General features: G+C 39.4%; 1 protein-coding gene across 1 annotated transcript in view; it reads right to left on the bottom strand.

Annotated features, from left to right (window-relative positions):
• SLC6A2 (solute carrier family 6 member 2) overlaps positions 1 to 18758 on the bottom strand; it is a 63540-nt gene that overhangs the window by 35215 nt on the left and 9567 nt on the right. The window contains exons 3-4 of the mRNA XM_030457707.1: positions 6527 to 6658; positions 2633 to 2870 (exon numbers count right to left, since the gene is read on the bottom strand). Of these exons, the coding sequence (XP_030313567.1) occupies positions 2633 to 2870; positions 6527 to 6658 (370 nt within the window). The remainder of the gene's footprint in view (positions 1 to 2632; positions 2871 to 6526; positions 6659 to 18758) is intronic.

The following is an 18758-nucleotide window of genomic DNA, read 5'->3' on the forward strand; positions in this document are numbered from 1 at the left end:
ATCTTGTGTTAGTGCAGAGGCTGGGCTTCCATGGGTATCCACGGAAGTCTGACTGGCATAGTTTGATTTTTCTCTGCTATAGGTGTAGCTTCTCTATTTCCTTATTTATATAACTGATAGAAATTTAGAATCTGCAGTCTGCTATATCAAATCTAATTGTTTCTGTTTCTGCCAATATCTGGCATCACTGGATAGCAGTACAAACCTTAAGAAAATAGAAGTGATCACAGAATTTGGAAGCCAGAGTCTTTGCAATGCTTTTACTTAAAATCTCTTACTCATCCACAGAATTACTGAGAAAAGATCACTTGGCTATCCAGTTGATAATTGGCAAAGATTTTCTGATTAAAAGGGACTAAGGGCTATCTGCCAGGAAGAAGCAATTCTTCCTGCAAAAACTTGGGTCAAGTTCAGCAGTTATTCAAGGGGTAGTGCAGAATGGTAAAAGAACACTCCACATATTTAAAAGGAATATTCAGCCTTTACCTGAAGGGGTTTTCAGAGGGAATGTAGCCTGCCTAGACCCTTGCTTGAATTATTATTTGACAATATGCTGCATCCAATGCGTTTGTGTCATTTTGCAAACTCCTTACACAAATGCAAATTTAATGTTGCATCATCACTTCTGTTTCCTGATTTTTGCATGTAATATGAAATTTCACAATCAGAAGATTCATCTCTCCTCATTGTCAAAAGGCCATGGTAATGACTTTGGCTATTTCATATAAGAAACATTGCATTCTGATTTGGGTTGTCTTTATTGGGTTGGATCTGAATCCACTGCAACTTTGCACAGTTTGGGTCTGCACCTGAACTTTACAGCTGGATTTGATGAGCTCATCCAAACACTGGATAAGTGACCATAATGCCCCTTGGGATTCCCTGTTTTTACAGCTGAGGAAGCAGGTGTTATAGATTGTGTTACTTGAGTGGTTATTCTTCTCATTTTTGCAATATAATTTGGGTGCTAATAAGCACAGGGCCTAGGGACTTAATTACTGCCCTGAAATTCAGGGATCAAAGCATAATCAAATGTCAAATTCCTTTTTATTCTTACCTTCTGAAAACTGCTACTTGAATCTGTTTCATAGTAAGAAAAGTACCCTAATGTTTCAAATTTCAGTATACAGACAGAATCACAAATTGAGCTGTTCCCCAGATCAGTGGAACTAAATCAAAACATTTGAATAAATTCTACCACTACATCACCTGCTACAAATTCAAAATCCTACCCCAAGTATCATGTGATGGGGGAAAATGCATAGAACAACTTTAAATCACAAAGGAGCAAAACAAGAATAATAGGTTTCTATTGTGCTTTATAAAGTTTTAAGCACAACAAAATGGAAAGAAACCTTTTTAAAAATGCTATTCACATGAAAGTTCTGTAATAACCCAATTCCTTGACTGAAGATGCTGAATATATACTTTCCTACCATTCATTTCATAGTCAGGTTCTTTACCTGCCTACATAGGTACATTGCCTTTTGCTAGAAATTCTCTCTTTACATCTGAGTTCTGAACACACCACATACTCTCTTTGTAGAGGCACTAGATTTCCTAGCTGTCATTATTTGCCATTGTAGTGAGTTCCTTTGAACTTAAACCCCCTTATTGTTTTCAAAGCACTGAGTTTAGTTTACCCAAATCCCTGCCAACATTTTATATATCAGTACTGATCTTTCACTGTGCTGAAAGAGGAAAAATAGCAGCCACAAATGTTTCAGAGCTATAAACACAGACCTAAAGATCCCTACTGAACCCAGGCAGGGTGTAACACACATTAGCTTATTTATAAGAGTGGTGTCCCTTTGTTCCTTCAGGGCTGGACTTGCTGCTCAGCAGGTGTGTGCCCTGATATCCTTCCCTTGCCCACTCAGAAATATTAATTGATTTTTCAGATTAATTGAACATCTGGTTCAATTAGCCTGATGCCCACTCTTCTTTCTGTATAACCAAATCCCACTTTTCCCCTGAAGGTCCATAGTGGGGTTATATATACACAGATGGAGACCTTTATTCAGTTGTTAATTTAAATACTGTTTTAGTTTGATTCCAAGTGTGATTTCAGCATGCCTTTGCCCATTTTGGCCCATATTGCAGAATGCTCTTTTGCTTAGGAATCGTCGAAAGATGGACTTTTTCTAGCTTTGGTGCTCTCCTCCCTGCTCAGTGCTTCATCTAACTTCATTGAACTATTGAAGCAGCTGAGCAAACAGGTCTCGTCTGAGATATTTTACAAGTGGAGAAACAGGTCAAGTCTGTTGAACAAATGATTATTTTAAAGCCTTAAAACCAGCTCAGTTTTGCATGCTACATGAATATTCTCATCTTTGTGAGAAGGTTGCTGTTTCCTTTCCCCTGGCAAAGTTGGCCCAAGAAAATGTTGGAGATTTGTTTCTGTTGTTCAGTTCTGTGTTGCTTGGTGGCAAGTATTGAATTTATACAGAAGAAACCAAAGCTTGCAGAGTCCCAGGCACACAGGATTACAGATCAACACTACAACTGCATGTTAACCTTAGCCTTCTGATGCTTATTTTAGAGACTGGATGCTAAGCTATTTTACTTTCCAGAGGAAACACTCTTAAGACATAGAATTATGAATAAATACTGAAGTCAAGTCAACACTTACTCATAAAATTCAGCTGCAGGAGTGAGCTTGTACTTCGAGTATTTGGTACCATTGCCAAGCACTGATGCGTTGAAGAGTTTGGGATCTGTACAGTTTGGGCTGTTCCAGCTGTTGTCACAGTTTGTCCAGGGGAGCTCAAATGTGAATGATGAAAATAGATAATACAGAGACCAAGCTATGATAACGTTGTAGTAGAAACCCACGTAAAGAGCTATGAGGATCACTGCATAGCCTACACCTAAAGGCAAAGGAAAACTAGATTACACATTGTTTTACATGCAACAAGTATATGCACACATGGCTTAACCTCAGCCATACATGGTTACAACTTAATTTTAGATCTACAGACCAATAATAATAAAAATAACTATGTTTATATATATAGATGCTGACATTCTGTCACTGACCTTAAAACAAACAAGCAAAAAATTACATGAATGATTTTTGAAAAATAAAAGCTTTTAGCAAGTCCACTTGTTTGCCAGAAACAGAAATTAAAGCAGTGCAATGTCAAAAATTGCCCTTGTACAACTCTGCTGCTGATTTGCTTCCAATGCAGAAGACTGCAAGCCCATGTTAGGAGTGAAACTCACTTTATAATGTCAGAGTCCTTGGCAACTTCTCTTGGAAAAGCAAAGCTCAAGACTTAAGTGAAATTTCTCTTTGCTGCACACTCCCACCCTGAGCTAGTTTGGAACAGACATTCCTGCCTCTTTCCAACTGTTACTCTCCAGACTGGTTTCCATCAGCTTGTAACTAGGACCAGAATATACATGAAAAGGTCTGTTCTGTTCCACTGAGGGACTCCAAGTGGTTCTCAGCAAACCCTGGTGAATATCAAGCTTGGGTCTAAGCTATGTCTGGACCTTCAAACCCTTTCATTATCTCCCCAGGATTACAGAATCCCCACTGTGAGCATTCTCTTTTGACTTTGAAGATTTGTTTTATATTTTTGCCTACTGTGAAGTGTGCTTCAGTGATTCTTTTGGATAGAGAACCCCAGAGAGTGCATGTTCTCCTCCTGAAAATGGACATTTTCCAATGGTTTGGGGGGAAGCTTTGGTACTAAGTCAGTGTGGAATAAAAGTTTGTTTCCAGGACTGCTGAGGAAGCTTCATTGTGGCTTAATCATCCTTCCTTTAGTCTGTGTGCATGATTGTTCTCTGGATTCTACTCAAAAGCTGAACATATGACACGTAATAGAGGCTGTGGCTGGTTTAGGATTGTCACAGCATCTAAGTGTAAACCCAGACTTCTAAATTTCTTCAGTTTGGTGTTTTGTTTTGTTTTGTTTTGAGATACTGCACTGGAGGCCTAGAAGTTGGAGATTCTTAGGTTTTCCTATTTCTTGATGAAGCAAGAAAAGTAGCACACACTTTGAGTATTAATCCTTGGTTTATGGTTTGCATAAGGAACAGACACTGACCCTGAAGTTGGGAGTTCAAAGACTGCTGCATATCCCAAAGTTACTGTCTAGGAGGTGTTCAATTGACAGGTCAGTTTGCTTATCACTGGCACTGGGGAAAAGATTGTGAAAGATGAAACTTGTGTGGTGCTTAATTACATTCAGGATGTTGATACTCAAACGCCAGTGTTACATTATGATCAGCAGAATTGGGGGAGGAATTGCCCCAGATGATTCTTAAGTATTAATGTGAATGTTAAAAATACTACATCTGAATAACATCTGTTGCAATAGAATGGGATGTTGCACTTTTTAAAAAGTGTTCCTGAAGTTCCTCTAATTCAAAAAGACAATAGGTATTTCATATGAAGAGTCAGAAATGCTGGATGAAATGTACCTCTATCACTCCTCTGATATTATAAGAATGTTCAGGAATGATTTTGCTCTCCTGTTTCTAGGTCTAACTTTTCTTAAAAGGAAAGCTGCACCACCCACATTCTAAAATAGACCTTGGAAATGCAGAGATGAAAACAGACTGTGTTGCAAAGGGTATATTCTTAATAGCATGCATTATGAAAGCATCTCATTAGAATTAGAGTCCTTAGAGTTCCTAGCAGTAATATTCATAGCTAAAATTAGTACTATAGTGCTGTTCATTTAGAGAAGCTGTTACAAGTGTGGGTAGACTCTCATTTGAATGAGAGATTTAAGTTATCCCAGAAACAACTCAGTAGCATCATGAATTTAACAGTAAAACCTGTTTGTTTGTTTGTTTGTTACCAGAAGATTTGGTCAAAACTTTAAAAGTACTGACTTCATACTGGTACTGAGATGCAAATACAACTCAATACTCATTACTTTTTGAGAATGAAATAAATGATACTATTCTATATTCTAGTAATAAGAACACTAAAATAATAATGTATAGTTAATCCACCATCAAAATGTCAACACAGCTGGAATGTCAACAAGACTATAAATTAAATGAACTCTATTTCCCTCATTTTCAGTCCTGAAGTCACCAGATTGAGTACCTCTGAGCACAGTGGTGTACTTGGCTAAAAACCTTTGGGATCCTTATGGTCTAATGTTTGCAGTTAGGGTTTCAGAATCCTCATTGTCATCCAAAGGTATTAACTGATACCAGAAGGGTCTTCAGATTGGTGGGTGATAGTTTTAGTAGAAGGGCTAGGTAAATCTGTGTGCGTAAATTTCAGAAATTTGGGGCATGTGTTTTATTAGCTTCCTTCCTTTTCTTATATCTCTGGTTTTGCTGTCAGTTTGGGGTTTGACTGATAAGAAAACAATCTAGAGTTTTACTATTCTGTGGCACTGGCCTCCTTGAAGAGGAAAGCTGTATTTTGAGAAGGACAACTAACATTTACTCAGTGTAACCTATATCTAAGCACTCGATCTGCCAAGTTTGGATTGCTATTGTTAAGCTCTTCAGCTTTTGTCTGTCGTGGGATGAACATGATCTGAATTTTAAGCTTCTAAAACCAGTGGTTTCGCGGTTGAGTGGTTTTATTTCAGATAGCTCTGTGTTGAAAAGGCTTTTACAGAAGATATTAGATATAATCTTGTACAGGTACAGGGGAACTCACAGTTTTTGCTGGTAAGCAATGCTTAAGAAATTCTCGATGCTCTTCAAGAAATACAGAAATCCCTTGGCAAAATCTCTTTCACCAGGGAGATTCCTATATCCCTGATGAAAGCCAAACACCCTGATCAGTATCCCAACATCCAGTCTCAGCTATTGCTTCCTTGCAGAGTGGCTGCAACTCAGTGCACAAGACAATATTCCACAGCCTTTTATTCTGTGATGTTTGAGAGTTAACCCTAGTGGAAAACTTAACAGTAACAATAGTGATGTTTCTAATTTAACACGTGCCTTTCATGGCTAGATGGAAAACTGCTCTACAAACTTTATCAGCATCGTTGCTCCAATTTCATAGGCAGGAAAAGTGAGGTACAGAGACACAGATAACTTGTCTGATGTTACAAGTCTAGTGGCTGCAGTCTTCACAGCTCCATTTGAGTGTTCTGGCCATTGGGTTGGGCTGATCCCTGCAGAGAAAGCTACATGGAGTCAACTGAATGGAGTCAGTGGGCATGTTAGTTGCTGGGGGTGGCAGGGCTGATGTGACCTGGGTGTGATCTGGTATTTCTAAGTGTTTGCATTGCCAGCCTCTCCTTCCATCTAGACCTCCCCAGTTCCTCCTACTCCCCAGTACTCAGAGGGAAAGGGAAGAGAGGGCTGAACTGCCCATGCTCATTGCTCTCCTGCATTGCTCAGCAATAACCCTGAAGATGATCTCTGTTGCCATTTTATGCTCCACCTATGATAACAAAAAGGCTTCTGACTTAAAGGGTTGAGGAAAGGTCAGCAAATATCATGCTGTCTGTAGAAAGATGAGAGACCTTTACTTTGTGATCACAAACACGTGGCACCCTCGTGGTGCTATTGAAGTGAGCAGAGGGACACTTACCTTTGAAAACAGGACAGATTTTCCACACAGTGGCAGCCCCTTCTCTGTTATACTGTCCTAGTGCTAATTCCATATAGAACAGGGGCATTCCAGCAATGATTAGGAAGAGGATATAAGGAATAAGAAAAGCACCTGGAAAGAGAAAAATCAGACATGGTAGTTTATGTTTTGGTTACATGTTGCTTTCTCTTTTTCTTACTTTTACTGGCTAAAGACAAAGCCACTGCTTTTGGGAAATAGAAATGAAATATCAGGAAGGAAGAACCTATGTTTGTTCTCTTGCCAATTCCTGTTATTTTCTTAAGGTCTGAGAGACAGAACCTCTGAAAAAAATTGCAGGACATGGGTCCTATTCCCCCTTAGTGTTTCCCTTCTGCTTTTTGGCTTCAAAAGGGAAATGTGTCCCTGAAAATTAATCCCTAATTGAAAAAGAAGCGATGCTGAGCATACTTGAAGACTATGAAAAATTTAATGGTTTTATTTTTTTGGAGAGTAGTATGTTCAAGGAGGAGTATGGAGGCCAGCATAAGAGGGAAAAAAACAGTCATGCAAGTTCCTCTAAGTGCACTTTAATTCATACTCTGTAAGGTGTCTGCAGGAATGTTTGGCTTGAAAATTAATCACTGCTTGTCATTCATGGATTCCCAGCTTCCATGCATGTTTTGGGTTTTCTGCTGTAATAAATCCCCTTCTTCCTGTGGAATGTGTTAAACCAAGCACCTCTTCTCCAACCTCACTGCCACTAGTGTGATGTATTGGGACTGGTTTGGTTTCACTGCTGAGCTCAAGTCCAGCCTTGTTTTACTGCAGCAGGCCAGTCCTGGGGCTGTTTGTGCCCTCCTGGACCATGTAACTTCACTTGACTGAGGATTCTTCTACAAGTTCATGCCATAGAAATTGTTGCCTGTGGCAGAATCTTGAAGTTTCAGAGGTACTATCATAAAAATGCTGCCACCTGAAATAGAAAAGGGTCATCTAATGTAGAAGCTACCTGAAAAATTCTTTGCTAGTTTATATGGTCCAGGTCACAGAAAGAAGACTTCCCCAGTGCATGGCTGCATATGTTAATATAAAATGTAGATTCTGTTGTAATTGCATAGCTTATTTGGTCCAGAACAGTTCAATTCATCTAGAAGTAGTCTGGATAAAAAAATATTAGATTGTTTTGATAAATAAGGAGCTGACTACATCGTTAAATCATGGTTAAATTGTCCTGCAAAAGAAACTAAAAAAAAAAAGCACACACACAAAAAAAAGCAAGCAAAAAAGCAGCAGCTGTCTGTTTCTCCCAACAGCAAGTAATAGAAACTTTTGCAAACCTTTAAAAATCTGCTGCACTGGTAATTTGAAAACTTCCTTTGCAAAATTAAGTAAGTTTGCCTTGCTACTAAATATATAAACTTACAGAAGGTTTGTGTACTCTATAAAAAGTATAAATCATGTATTACAGCGTGTGGAGCTGACTCAAAAACGTAGCTTGGATCTGAGAGGTGTGGAGCTGGCAGAATGCTTGAACGTCAAGAGACTGTGAAAAACATGATGCCATAAAGTGAAGAGGGAAATTTGTGTCTGAGAAAATTAATCCTGAAGCTATGTAGTGGACATACGTATTAAATGCTAGTTTCAAATACGTGTTTTCTAAGTATGACTAATCCCATAATGAACTGTGAAGTGTACTGCACTTAGGCACACTTGCTTAAGCATCATCTATTTGGCTGCGAGTCATTCCAGGCTTTAGTTAAAGGAGGTTTCTTTCTTTTTTTCCTTCCCCCGCCCTGCCCCCGCAGGGGATTTAATGAAGTGTGGTGTGATTTTCAGCAAAGAGCAGTTGCACAGTGTGGCAGGGTTTCAGAGCTGGGTTACCTTTCAGTTAACTTAATGATTGAAGTATTTTGAAATGGAGATAAATATCAAAGTAAGGGTGCTTAGTCACATTAAGGTGACTTAATGTTTTGGAGGCTTCTGGAAATTTCTTGTTTAGCAGCTTCTGATTAGGTAAAAATACCAAAAAGTCTGGTTTTTTGTAAATATCTTAGTATTTGCTTTTCTCTTCCTAGCCAATAACCAGAATCCAATTTCGTGGTGTTCACTAAGGCCTTCCTGAGATCTTGAGCACTTGAGAGCAAAATTAGTGATGGGCAAAGTCTAATTCAAATTGCTGCAAAGCAGAATGATGTTCAAATGCTTATAAACAGCATTTGGGTGGTAAATGATCAATCTCTATGATTGCACAGGGCCTCCATCATAGGACTGGTGTGTGTACAGCATCTTTTGAACAAGAGGTTTTGTTTGGAAGGAGACTTCACACCTCATCCTCTCTGTGTGTGGTTCTAACAACCTGTGGGCCACAAAGGAGCCAAACCTGGTGTCCCTAAGGGCCTCTTGCTTCAGGTCCACTGGTGGGAATTTGAGCATCATACCAGACTTCTTTGAAGGAGCAGCTTTGCTGTTAATGCCTACCTGGTCTGCCAAGTCAAAATGCATTAGGGAGGGTGACACAGTGCCAGCTGTGTCACTCCTGGCTGTGCCACTGGCCCCAGAAAGTGCTCTGCTTTAACTGCATGAATTCAAAGGGCCACTCATATTTGTATAGCCCAGGCAGCTGAACTCTGAGGGAGCACACAGCTTGGCTAACGCTTCAAACCAGCTTGCCAAGATTTATCTACCTCAGAGAGCAGAGGGAATGCAGGCTGTGGGATTGCAGCATTGACCATAACACACTGATAGCACTCGGGGGATTCTACTCCCCCACTGTGTGATGGGATGAGACTGAACACACAGCTGCAGCCCACAGGGTAATACTGCTCTCAGCAATCCCTAATGGTTCCTGATGTCCTTTTATAGCTAAAAATCTGAAGTAATTAACATCTGTGGTACAACCCTGGCACAGGAGCTGTACCTTACTTGCTGCTGAGTCACATGCAGCTCAAAAGCCACAGGTTGGCCCAGGACTGCTGCAAACTGCCTCTCCCTGTTGTCTCTCCCAACAGGTTTTGAGATGCACAACCATCCCTTCAGGTACCTGTGTGTACATGGTGTTAAGACGGCGATTTGTCTCATGCCAAACCCTCATGTGAAACTTCAAGTAGGAATTTGCACAAAAGCTTTTTTAGAAAACCTATTACATTTAATTAATGCCAGAAAAAATACAAGGCAGGCTTTGAATTCCTGTGTTCAGTGCCAACAAAACTTTTTAATTTTGGTATAACAGAATCCATGCAGAGAGTGTTTCCTCCCTCTGCTCTTCAGCATTCATAGCATCCAAGTGGGTGAGAAGCAAAAAGGAAAACAGCTCCTTTCAGTCCTACACAGAGGTCTCATCTCACTTTTAAATACCAGAAAGAAAGAAGGTCTGGTTTACTAATGGCTGAAAAAATATGATTTAAATAGCTGCTATTATCTTAAAAGGATTTGTTGATGTGCGTATGAGGAGCAGGCCAGGGCTCAAGGATAGCTGAAACCACTTTGAACTGTTTGTGCTGGTTGGCCCTCTGCATTTCTTACCACTGTTATTTTAGTCAAAATGGTAATTGAGGGGGATGTCTGCTAAAACAACAAACTTCAAGCAAATATTGCAGTGTGCTTTCAGATAGGAGTGCTTCTAGTAGTTATGCAAAAAAAAAAAAAATAGTCTAAAACCAAAAGTCTCCCAATTGATAAATTGAAATGCAAACTGGTCCCAGTGTCTGATCAACATTGCCTTTTTTTTTTTTCTTTTTTTTTTTTCCATGCAGAAAAAATAGGACTTACTGCATTCTTTCATCTGAAAGTATTATTTGTTGTTTGCTTGGACAATAAGGAAAATGGATGGAAATTTGAATCAGTCTTGTGAATAAAAAAGCAAGTCCCTGATGCAGAGACCTTGAAATCCAGATGGTACAAGATGTCCACTGGCAAAAAAAAAAAAAAAAAAAAAATAGGTAACTGGAAAGGCAGGCAGTTCTTTGTTCATGAGCATTGGTTCTGGGTCTTCAGCAGGCTGGCTACCTACCACCTGGCTTGCCCAGCCATCCAGGGCACCTCTGAAGGAGGTGATGTTGAGGTAGCTGCTTACTCCTGGGAAAAAGGGGTAGAAGGGTAAGACCTAAGTTTTTACTGACCAGAGAATGGAAGCAATATGTGCAGGCATGGTACAGCAAAGGAAAGATGCTAAGGAGCATGATATAACCCCAGTGTCAAAGCCACGATAATGATTTTAGCAGCAGCAGTAGATTATAGTAGTCAAAAATAACATTTTCTGCAAAACAGATCACACAACACACTATAAAAAAACTTCACTAGGACTTTGCGAGTATAAAATCTTCCAAGTATGCAATAAAATCTTCCAACTATGCAACCTTTTTCATGGAAAGTATTTCTGAATCATAAAACCAGTGGAGCTGTACCATCAGGAGTGACATGTTTCTTTTGAAGCCCTTATATTTAGCTACTCCTTCTAACAAACTGTTGCTTGGATTTGTACCTATTTATATTTCTACAATCAACTTGGTCTCAGAGCCTTCAGTTTCTCCAGAATTCTGATTTTAATAGCATTCCTTTCTCTCAAAAGAAAGTGAAAACAAATAGTTTCCAGAAATGGTTCAGTGCTGTTCATGGGCTGTTGCTGAGTGCAGCCTGCATGTTTTGTCTTGAGCTGTTAACCTGCTACTGCCTTGAACTCACTTGAGGTGACTTTAAAGGGCAGTGTATTTATAAGATGATCACTGTGTTAGACCAGAAGGGGTTACCCACACCCTTCCATGCAAACCTGGTCATCTCTGGCTTTTTGTTACAAGAGTAATGAGATAAAGAAACTCATTAGTAGCTACTTTGAAAAAGTTAATGAGAGTTAAATATACCCAGGCACTCAGGGCAGCATGATTCATTCATAAATGACCCCCAGGTCATTGGCTAAAGTTCTATTTGCATAAATTAATGAAATGCTGCATAAATTAACACCATTGATTAAAATGGTGTGCAGTTTAAAGCTGATCACAGGAAGATGGAAGAGCAGAACCTTGGCTTGTTTGATAGGAAATGGAAGAAGTAGTAAAGAGACAGACTAGGGTAGGGGAATCTATATTTTTGAGAAAATTTAGATTAGGTTGGTCTAAGATGGCCAGTGTGGCAGTGGTAGGGTTCCTGCTGCTGACCTTCACAACATTCTCACTGCTGCTGGCTTAGGGAGTGAAGCCATCCCCATCTTTTGTTGTATGACTGTAGAAAGTGGAAAAATCTGCTTTATAGGTTGCAGTGGTAACTTTTGTTTTTTGGTTGTGCCTCCTTACATCAGGGCTGCTAATGGAGCTGGCCCCAGTAAATCAACTGGTGTCAAGGTGAGCTTTGACTCAGTAAGTAAATAACCTGGAGTTTGCAACAGTGTGAAGGTCTAGCTACTAACACTCCTGCCCAGATCCATCTCATTGCTTCTGTACCTGGTCTTTTTCAGCTACCTGGTTGGTTTAAACAAGAAATGAGAGAGTAAGAGAGCTGGAATGTGGAGCCAGCTTGTAGATTTCTGTTGTGTGATTACAAAATCCCTTTCACTAATGTTCAGCAGAACAGGATTTTTAAAAGTGGATGTATTCTTTTCTGAGCAGATGACTCTGTTGGGAACAAAATAACAAACTGTCTGGTTTGTGAGCCCTTTGGAAGTTGCTGGTCAGAAGTCTATAGTACTGGGCTGCAGGTACTTGACTGGAAAACACTGCTGCTTCCCAGCAGACTGAGGGGGTTACAGAAGGATCCATTCACCTGCAGTTGAGTATCAACAAAACCATCTGTGAAAGGTGTAGGCTGTACTTGAGATGTCCAAAATCAAACTGTACCCTGATTTACTGCTGGCAGGATACCCATGACTAAAAATATTTTTAAATTAAAACTTCAGAAGCTATTTGTTGTGAGCTTGTGGATGAAAGTAAGCAGGGTTTGCTGGCTACCAATACTAGAAAATCTGTAATACCACCACATAACCTCGTGATAAGTTTTCCCTGAAATATGTGTACTGGGAACTTATTTTCTAGGGTGTACAGGATATAGTCATGTACATGAAAGGAAATACTACCACATGAGCTTTAGCTTTCCTTTAAGTGTATGGAAGCCCTTGCTTGGTGCCAGGGAGATTTTGGCAACTAGAGTTTTACTTGGGTTCAGATGCACTGTTTGTCATAGTTTTGTCCCTCTTTTCAGAGAAGCTGTGTGTTCACTTGTGTATGTTTGTCTCAGTCAAATAAAAATGAACGTTTTCCATATGCATAGATCCATCTGATTTTGATGCCACAAGGGACTGTTAGATGCTTTTACCTAGTTTCGTGTCAAACATAAACCAGAGTTTCAGACAGAAAACCATCCAATCCTGATTTGAAGATATACAAATCCTTTGCTTTTTTGGTAGTGTATTTCATAGGTCAATAACTTTGGTGTTATAAAAAACAAAAATTTTTAAAAATTACTATTTCTAATTTGAATGTATCTGACATTTAATTGTGGCAGTGTTTTCCCTGATAAATTAAAATACTCCAAATACTTTTTTTTTTTTCCTCCCTTGAAGCTGCTTGAATACTGCAATCAAGAGTTTCACCCTTCTTTTTATTATCTGATGGGACAGTGAAGTAAACACATGCATTACAGTGCAGTAGTGATTCCAGCTTTTCTCTCTAAAATTCCCACCTTAGAGGTATTTTGTGGTGTAACAGGTTCATATATTGTCAGGTTGAGGAGTTACAGTACCCACTTTCTAAGTTGTGTATTTGATGCTCCAGGAAGGCTGAGTTTATATCCCTGGCATGTTCCTCATCCCTGCTAGAAAAGAGCCTGGGATGAATCCCCTGGGTTTCATCCTCTCATTTAGGCAGTGTTTGCCCTTGCTTTGGTCTTTCTGTTCTTTCTCATGTTCTCAAGATTGCCCTGAGATGCCACCTGCATTGGGTACCTGATCTGAGGGGATGTGAGTGCCCTGGCAGAGCTCCTTAGAGCCCCAGTAGCAGCTACTGCACCCGGTGAGACAAGGCTTGTGGAATGTGCTTTGTTCTGTACATGGAACAGAGCCATTTCTGCTTCACACCACAACCACAGCTGGGGGTGTTTCTCTTGAAAAGACTGCTTTAATTTTGCAGAATATCAAAACAAAAAGCAGCTCCAAAGTTAAAGAGCCTCCATGGAGTAGACAGTACCCGTTTTAGGCAGCATGAGATTCATAATTGTGCCAGGGTAAAACAAAGTTCTTAAGACATCTTAAATCAGGTCTAGACAAGTGCCAGGCAGCTTTCAAGAGGATTAATGTACAAACCAATAGGAGGTAAATGCCTTGAAATTCTACTAAAGAATGAAGTACAAACATTCTGATGTACACTTAGAATTTTTCTTACCATTTAGTGATTAAGCCAATTTTAAGTTGAATTTTTTCACTTAGTGACCAAAACAAACATTCCCTTTCCTGCCAGGCCATATTAGATATTATATTTGTAATAGCATAATACTTTCTCTGTTATCTTAGTCTTTACAAGCAGAAACACTGCTCTTGCACAACAGAATCCTCTGAGTTCTTCCTATCAGTAAAGTTATGTTGTGTCACAGGCGTATGAGACAGTTACATGTTCCTCTCCATAAGAATTCTCATAAGTCTCTCCTTTAATCTCAGTCATTATAAATGAAGCCTTCAGGATGAATGTTCTTTCTGATGTCACTGAAGGAAGCAGAATAGCTGCACTGTGAACTACATATCACACATCTGTAAAGCAGAAAACAGCTCCATACATTACAAAGCCATTTTCCATGTTTTATTAAAACCTTGCTTGTGTTTTCTGTCAGTACTACAGAGAAGTATTCTTTATGCAGTTTCTTTGGTGCATCAATATTTCGTAGGCTGTAGAAACTACAAAGTACAGTATGATGGCTACTTACTGCATAATTGCCTAGAACAATGAAAACCTTGTACCAAAGATTATAGTTGCTATTAGATTGTGCTAAAATTTTAGAAGGTCCAGCAAGGGTAGCTGCCAGATGGCTGTGGCTTCTTTACTTTCTACTTTTCTATTAGCAATGAACACAAGAATTTCACAGCATTCTTCACAGAAAACCTTTCCACTTGGAATAAATCTGTATTTGGCCTAGGGTAGTGCTGGTATTATTCTGTATGCAAAGAGAGCCATCCAGGTGTGGTCTCTGAGCTTTGAAATGTAAAGCAAAACTTTCAGTAACATCCTGCAACAGGAGGACTGTAACAACAACTCCTGCTCCAAAGGGTGAACTGAGCCTCACCTGGACCAGTATGAAACATCAGTGCTGCCTGGATCCAGCTGTATTGGCTAGCAACCCCTTCCCTTCATTTTCTCTCCCTCTATTCTCCCTCTTCTCTGGGAATTAATCAGACAAAAGATTTTACTTAAGTTTGAAACATGAGCTTTACATTTGTTTTTATTAATGGATTATTCTCCTAATGAACTTGTAGCACTGAGGTAAATATTCCTCTCAGACCAAGTTGCCCAGTGCACACTTCATCACTGCCGTTCTGCAAAAGCCCCCCCAGATTGAAATGCCATAGGAGAACATGAACATAACCTCAGGGTCCATCATAGCTCCCTCTGGAGGTGAAACAGAGGCTTATTAGCAGCTCAAAGCAAAATCCCTCATTTTATCCCTCCTTGACTTTTGCAAGAGCAGGGCAGGGTATGATTTAGTTCACTGGTTACTCAGACCTTACAAAGAAGTGTAGCTGAGCTTGGTGCTTGCTGTGTTTCACACAGATAGTTTTCATTCTTTTTTTTTTTTTTTTTTTTGGTGTTTCTAAACAGCTTTTAAACACGTAACAACTCATGACTGTAAAACAGCACTTAGAAGGGAAAATATAAGTGAACTTGAAGATCTCAAAAGCTCTTAATTTAGGGTTAGAGACAGTGATTTTGTTGTCAGCCTCTATGCATCAATGAAGGATTAACTTGCAATTTAGGTAACTTTTTTCTTTTAGGGAAAAGTCAAGGAGAGAAAGAGAGAGCAACTGTTGCCAGCTCTATTACTCCAACTGCCACAGAAATTCAAGTCATGGCCCCAGAAGAACTTAAAATGTCATAAAATGTAAGATATTCTAGCCTAATCCTTTTATTTGTCTGCTTGCTTTTAGTCTTGTACTTTGTATTTTCACATTTTTTTCTTTAGCCTTGAGAGCTAGATTGTTGTCTAATAATTAATCTCTATGAAACTGTGAGAGTAAAAAGCACTTCTTAAAATAATATTTTTTAATTGCCTGAGCCCTAGGTAGGAGAATGTCGAGGTCATAGTTTGGCTCTCACAGAGTAAATTAATTTCGTGTAGTAATGACCATAATCTATGTAAGTCCTGACATTTTGCTTATTAGGTAAAGTACTGAGCTATTAGACTGAGTGAAGATCTGTTATTAGTCAGTGAAAGTCTTCTAGATCAGTTCAGTCTGAGTGGTTTTTATTACTTTACTCTGTTTTTCTTCTCACATAATTTTTAGTCTGGAAATCCTGTCTACTTAGGAGTCCTTAAGAGAAAGACGTCTGTTATTTGGGTTGAAATCCTGGCTCTGGTGACGTCAATGGAAAAAAAACACCCATTGACTTCAGCTGGGTCAAGATTTCTCCCTTGTGGTTTACAAATCTATTGATTTTAACTAAGGCTCTAGAGTCATATATACATGAGAAACAAACTACAGAAATGGAACAAATGATGAAAACTCTTCCCTCCAAAAAAAAAAAAGTCCTGGAATGTATCCTGTCTCATGAACACCTGCCTCATGATCTCATCGATGCATCTGTGTTTCTGTTTAGAGAGGAGACAAAAGCACAACCCAGCACAAACTATTCCTTAGTTTTGGGATAAATCTTGTAAATAAGATGCCTATGTACAGCTCTAATCACCCCTCATCTGAGCTTTCTTCTGGCATCAGTCTCATTGGACATGTGGAGGCAGATGAAGTCCTGCACACTAACCAACAGTATGCAGCAAAGATGCTACTTTTGAGTAGCTTCTAAGCTGTCAACTTGATTTTTTTTTGTAACAATTAGCCTCAAAATTTCTAATACCACAGTCCAGTATACGGAATTGTTCTTTCTGTTACTGGTGGTGTAAAATAATGATGCTTCTGCCAAGATGGCAAGGCACTGAGACCTGCTGAGAGGAAGGTTACACTAGCACTGGAGAAGAAAAGAAATAAGCATGGTTATTGTAGAATGGTAGTGAAAATCTGTGTGGAGTTTGTTTGTTTTCCAAAGGGAAATCCTTTGAGGGAACTGCACAGAACTTCCTAATATTAGCATTTGAAGAATTGTTTCATTCCATGGGGTGAAGGGATGGTATCTCCATCATTCCATTCACTCTGTGTTCAGGGACTAACAACTGCTTACCAATGGATTTTCTCCTTGCTGTCATTGTGGCCATGCTGACAAACTTCTTGATGTGAATTAGGCATCCCTAAAAACTGCCAATTCTATAACATCTTGATAAATGAAATCAATCAGGAAATCCAAGAATTACCTGATTGGGAAAAATCATCGCTGTTGTTGGGCAGCTCTGTATTTGAAAGTCGCAAGCTACCCTGTCATGTCCTCCAGTAATTCTTTTTCTCTCTAAATGCAGTTACTTTGCTGTTACATTGTCAGGACCTACTGAGATCTATGAGGATCTACTGCTCCACCTTGTGGTCTGAGAAAAGTTTTCCATTATTCTGCTGTGTAGAGTGGTGGACTAGAAAGTCCTTCCCCTCCTCCTTTTTTTATTAACCTGAAATTTGACTGGAATTGCTATCATACTTTTCTTCGAGATACAGATCTTATATATATGTCACCTGTGGTATGCTTCACGATAGACATTGCAAGAGGTGCTTGATTATAGAAGAGGAAAAGAGAGAGAAAGAAATAAAAGTTAAATAAATGAAGAGTGCTATTCCAGTACACGTAGTTCCTAAGGTGCAGAATAAATTGTAAGTAGCTAGCAAAAAATAAAATACACAGTATGTGGCTGCTTTTTTCAGTTCATATGCTCTGCCCATGGTAATAGCTAGCTTGGATGGCCAGCAAGGCAATCAGGTGGGGTGTTATCTTCCATGCTGCAGATGGGCCAGAAAATCAGTGGCTTCCCCCAGTTGTGCAGCATTCATCCAAGAGGAATGCTATGCAGTTACCTGTTCATCGATGCCACAAAAGGTGTTTCTTAAACTGAGGAGAGAGCTGCTGTAGTAAGACAGCTTTCTACTCTGTCACTAATTGCAGTGCTTGGGAAAAATGCAAGATTTTTCTCCAACTCTTAAGTAATGATACAAAGGAGTAAAATTCTTTTGCTGCTGAAAACACAGCTTCTGTGTGCTTACTTCAGTGGAACAGGATCAAGCCAGGACTGGTCTTTTGATGCTGGCTTTGTTCTAGGGAAGCAGTTTGTAACAAAGCAGTTCAGGAAGGGCTTTATGCAGTGTAATCTCACACCACTGCTCTGATTAATGTTGGATCCTGGTTTGAACACATAAATGAATGTATATCCTAAAACACCAGCCAAACTACAGTTAATAGCTATATTAAAAGCACAGCTCCTGCAATCATTTGCACTTCTGGAAGTTAGTAGTTGTGTTCCTGAAGCCTTGGAGTAGAAGGAAAAGAAGTAGAAGCACTGGAAAAATTACCACCCTCTATAAAAAGGCTTATTGTACGATGAGGGCAACATTTCTTACTGTACACCAGCAATCAGAATGCTGGTCATAAAAAATATTTATGGGCTGGCAAAAGACAACTGCCTGCCCAGCCCTCTCTGAATTTTGTTTAGCAATTGGTTATCACAGAATTCTGAGCACTGGCAAGTTGGCAGCGTGCTTTGGATGGATATGAGTGTAAAGAAGTGCATGGCTTAGGTAGCCTGCCCTCCTTCCTACAGTTTGTGTTTCTGAATGTTAGACCCTCGTTCTCAAGGTGCTGTCACCTTTGTGGCCTCATTAAGAGAATACAAAACATTTAAATAGACAGCAGGGGAAAGGAGAAGGAAGAGTGAAAATAAAACAAAGGATAACTTTGATAAGTACTCCAGAGGGTTTTTTCCTATGGTATTCATGAAGAAGAATATGTCTCAAAGAACTTAAGTGTCTGCCTTCCATTCCCTCCACCTCCTTCTTCCCTCTTTATGGATTGAAGGTTTCAGATACTGTATAGCTGAAATTAAGTATGTTGACTCTATACAGAAGATGCTGAATTTTGCTACAGGTATCTCAACAAAATTTCTATGAGAACAGGAATTATTCAGCATTACTGAG

This window comes from Calypte anna, chromosome 11 (genome assembly GCF_003957555.1).
Source record: "Calypte anna isolate BGI_N300 chromosome 11, bCalAnn1_v1.p, whole genome shotgun sequence".
In the NCBI taxonomy this organism is placed as follows: Eukaryota; Metazoa; Chordata; class Aves; order Apodiformes; family Trochilidae; genus Calypte; species Calypte anna.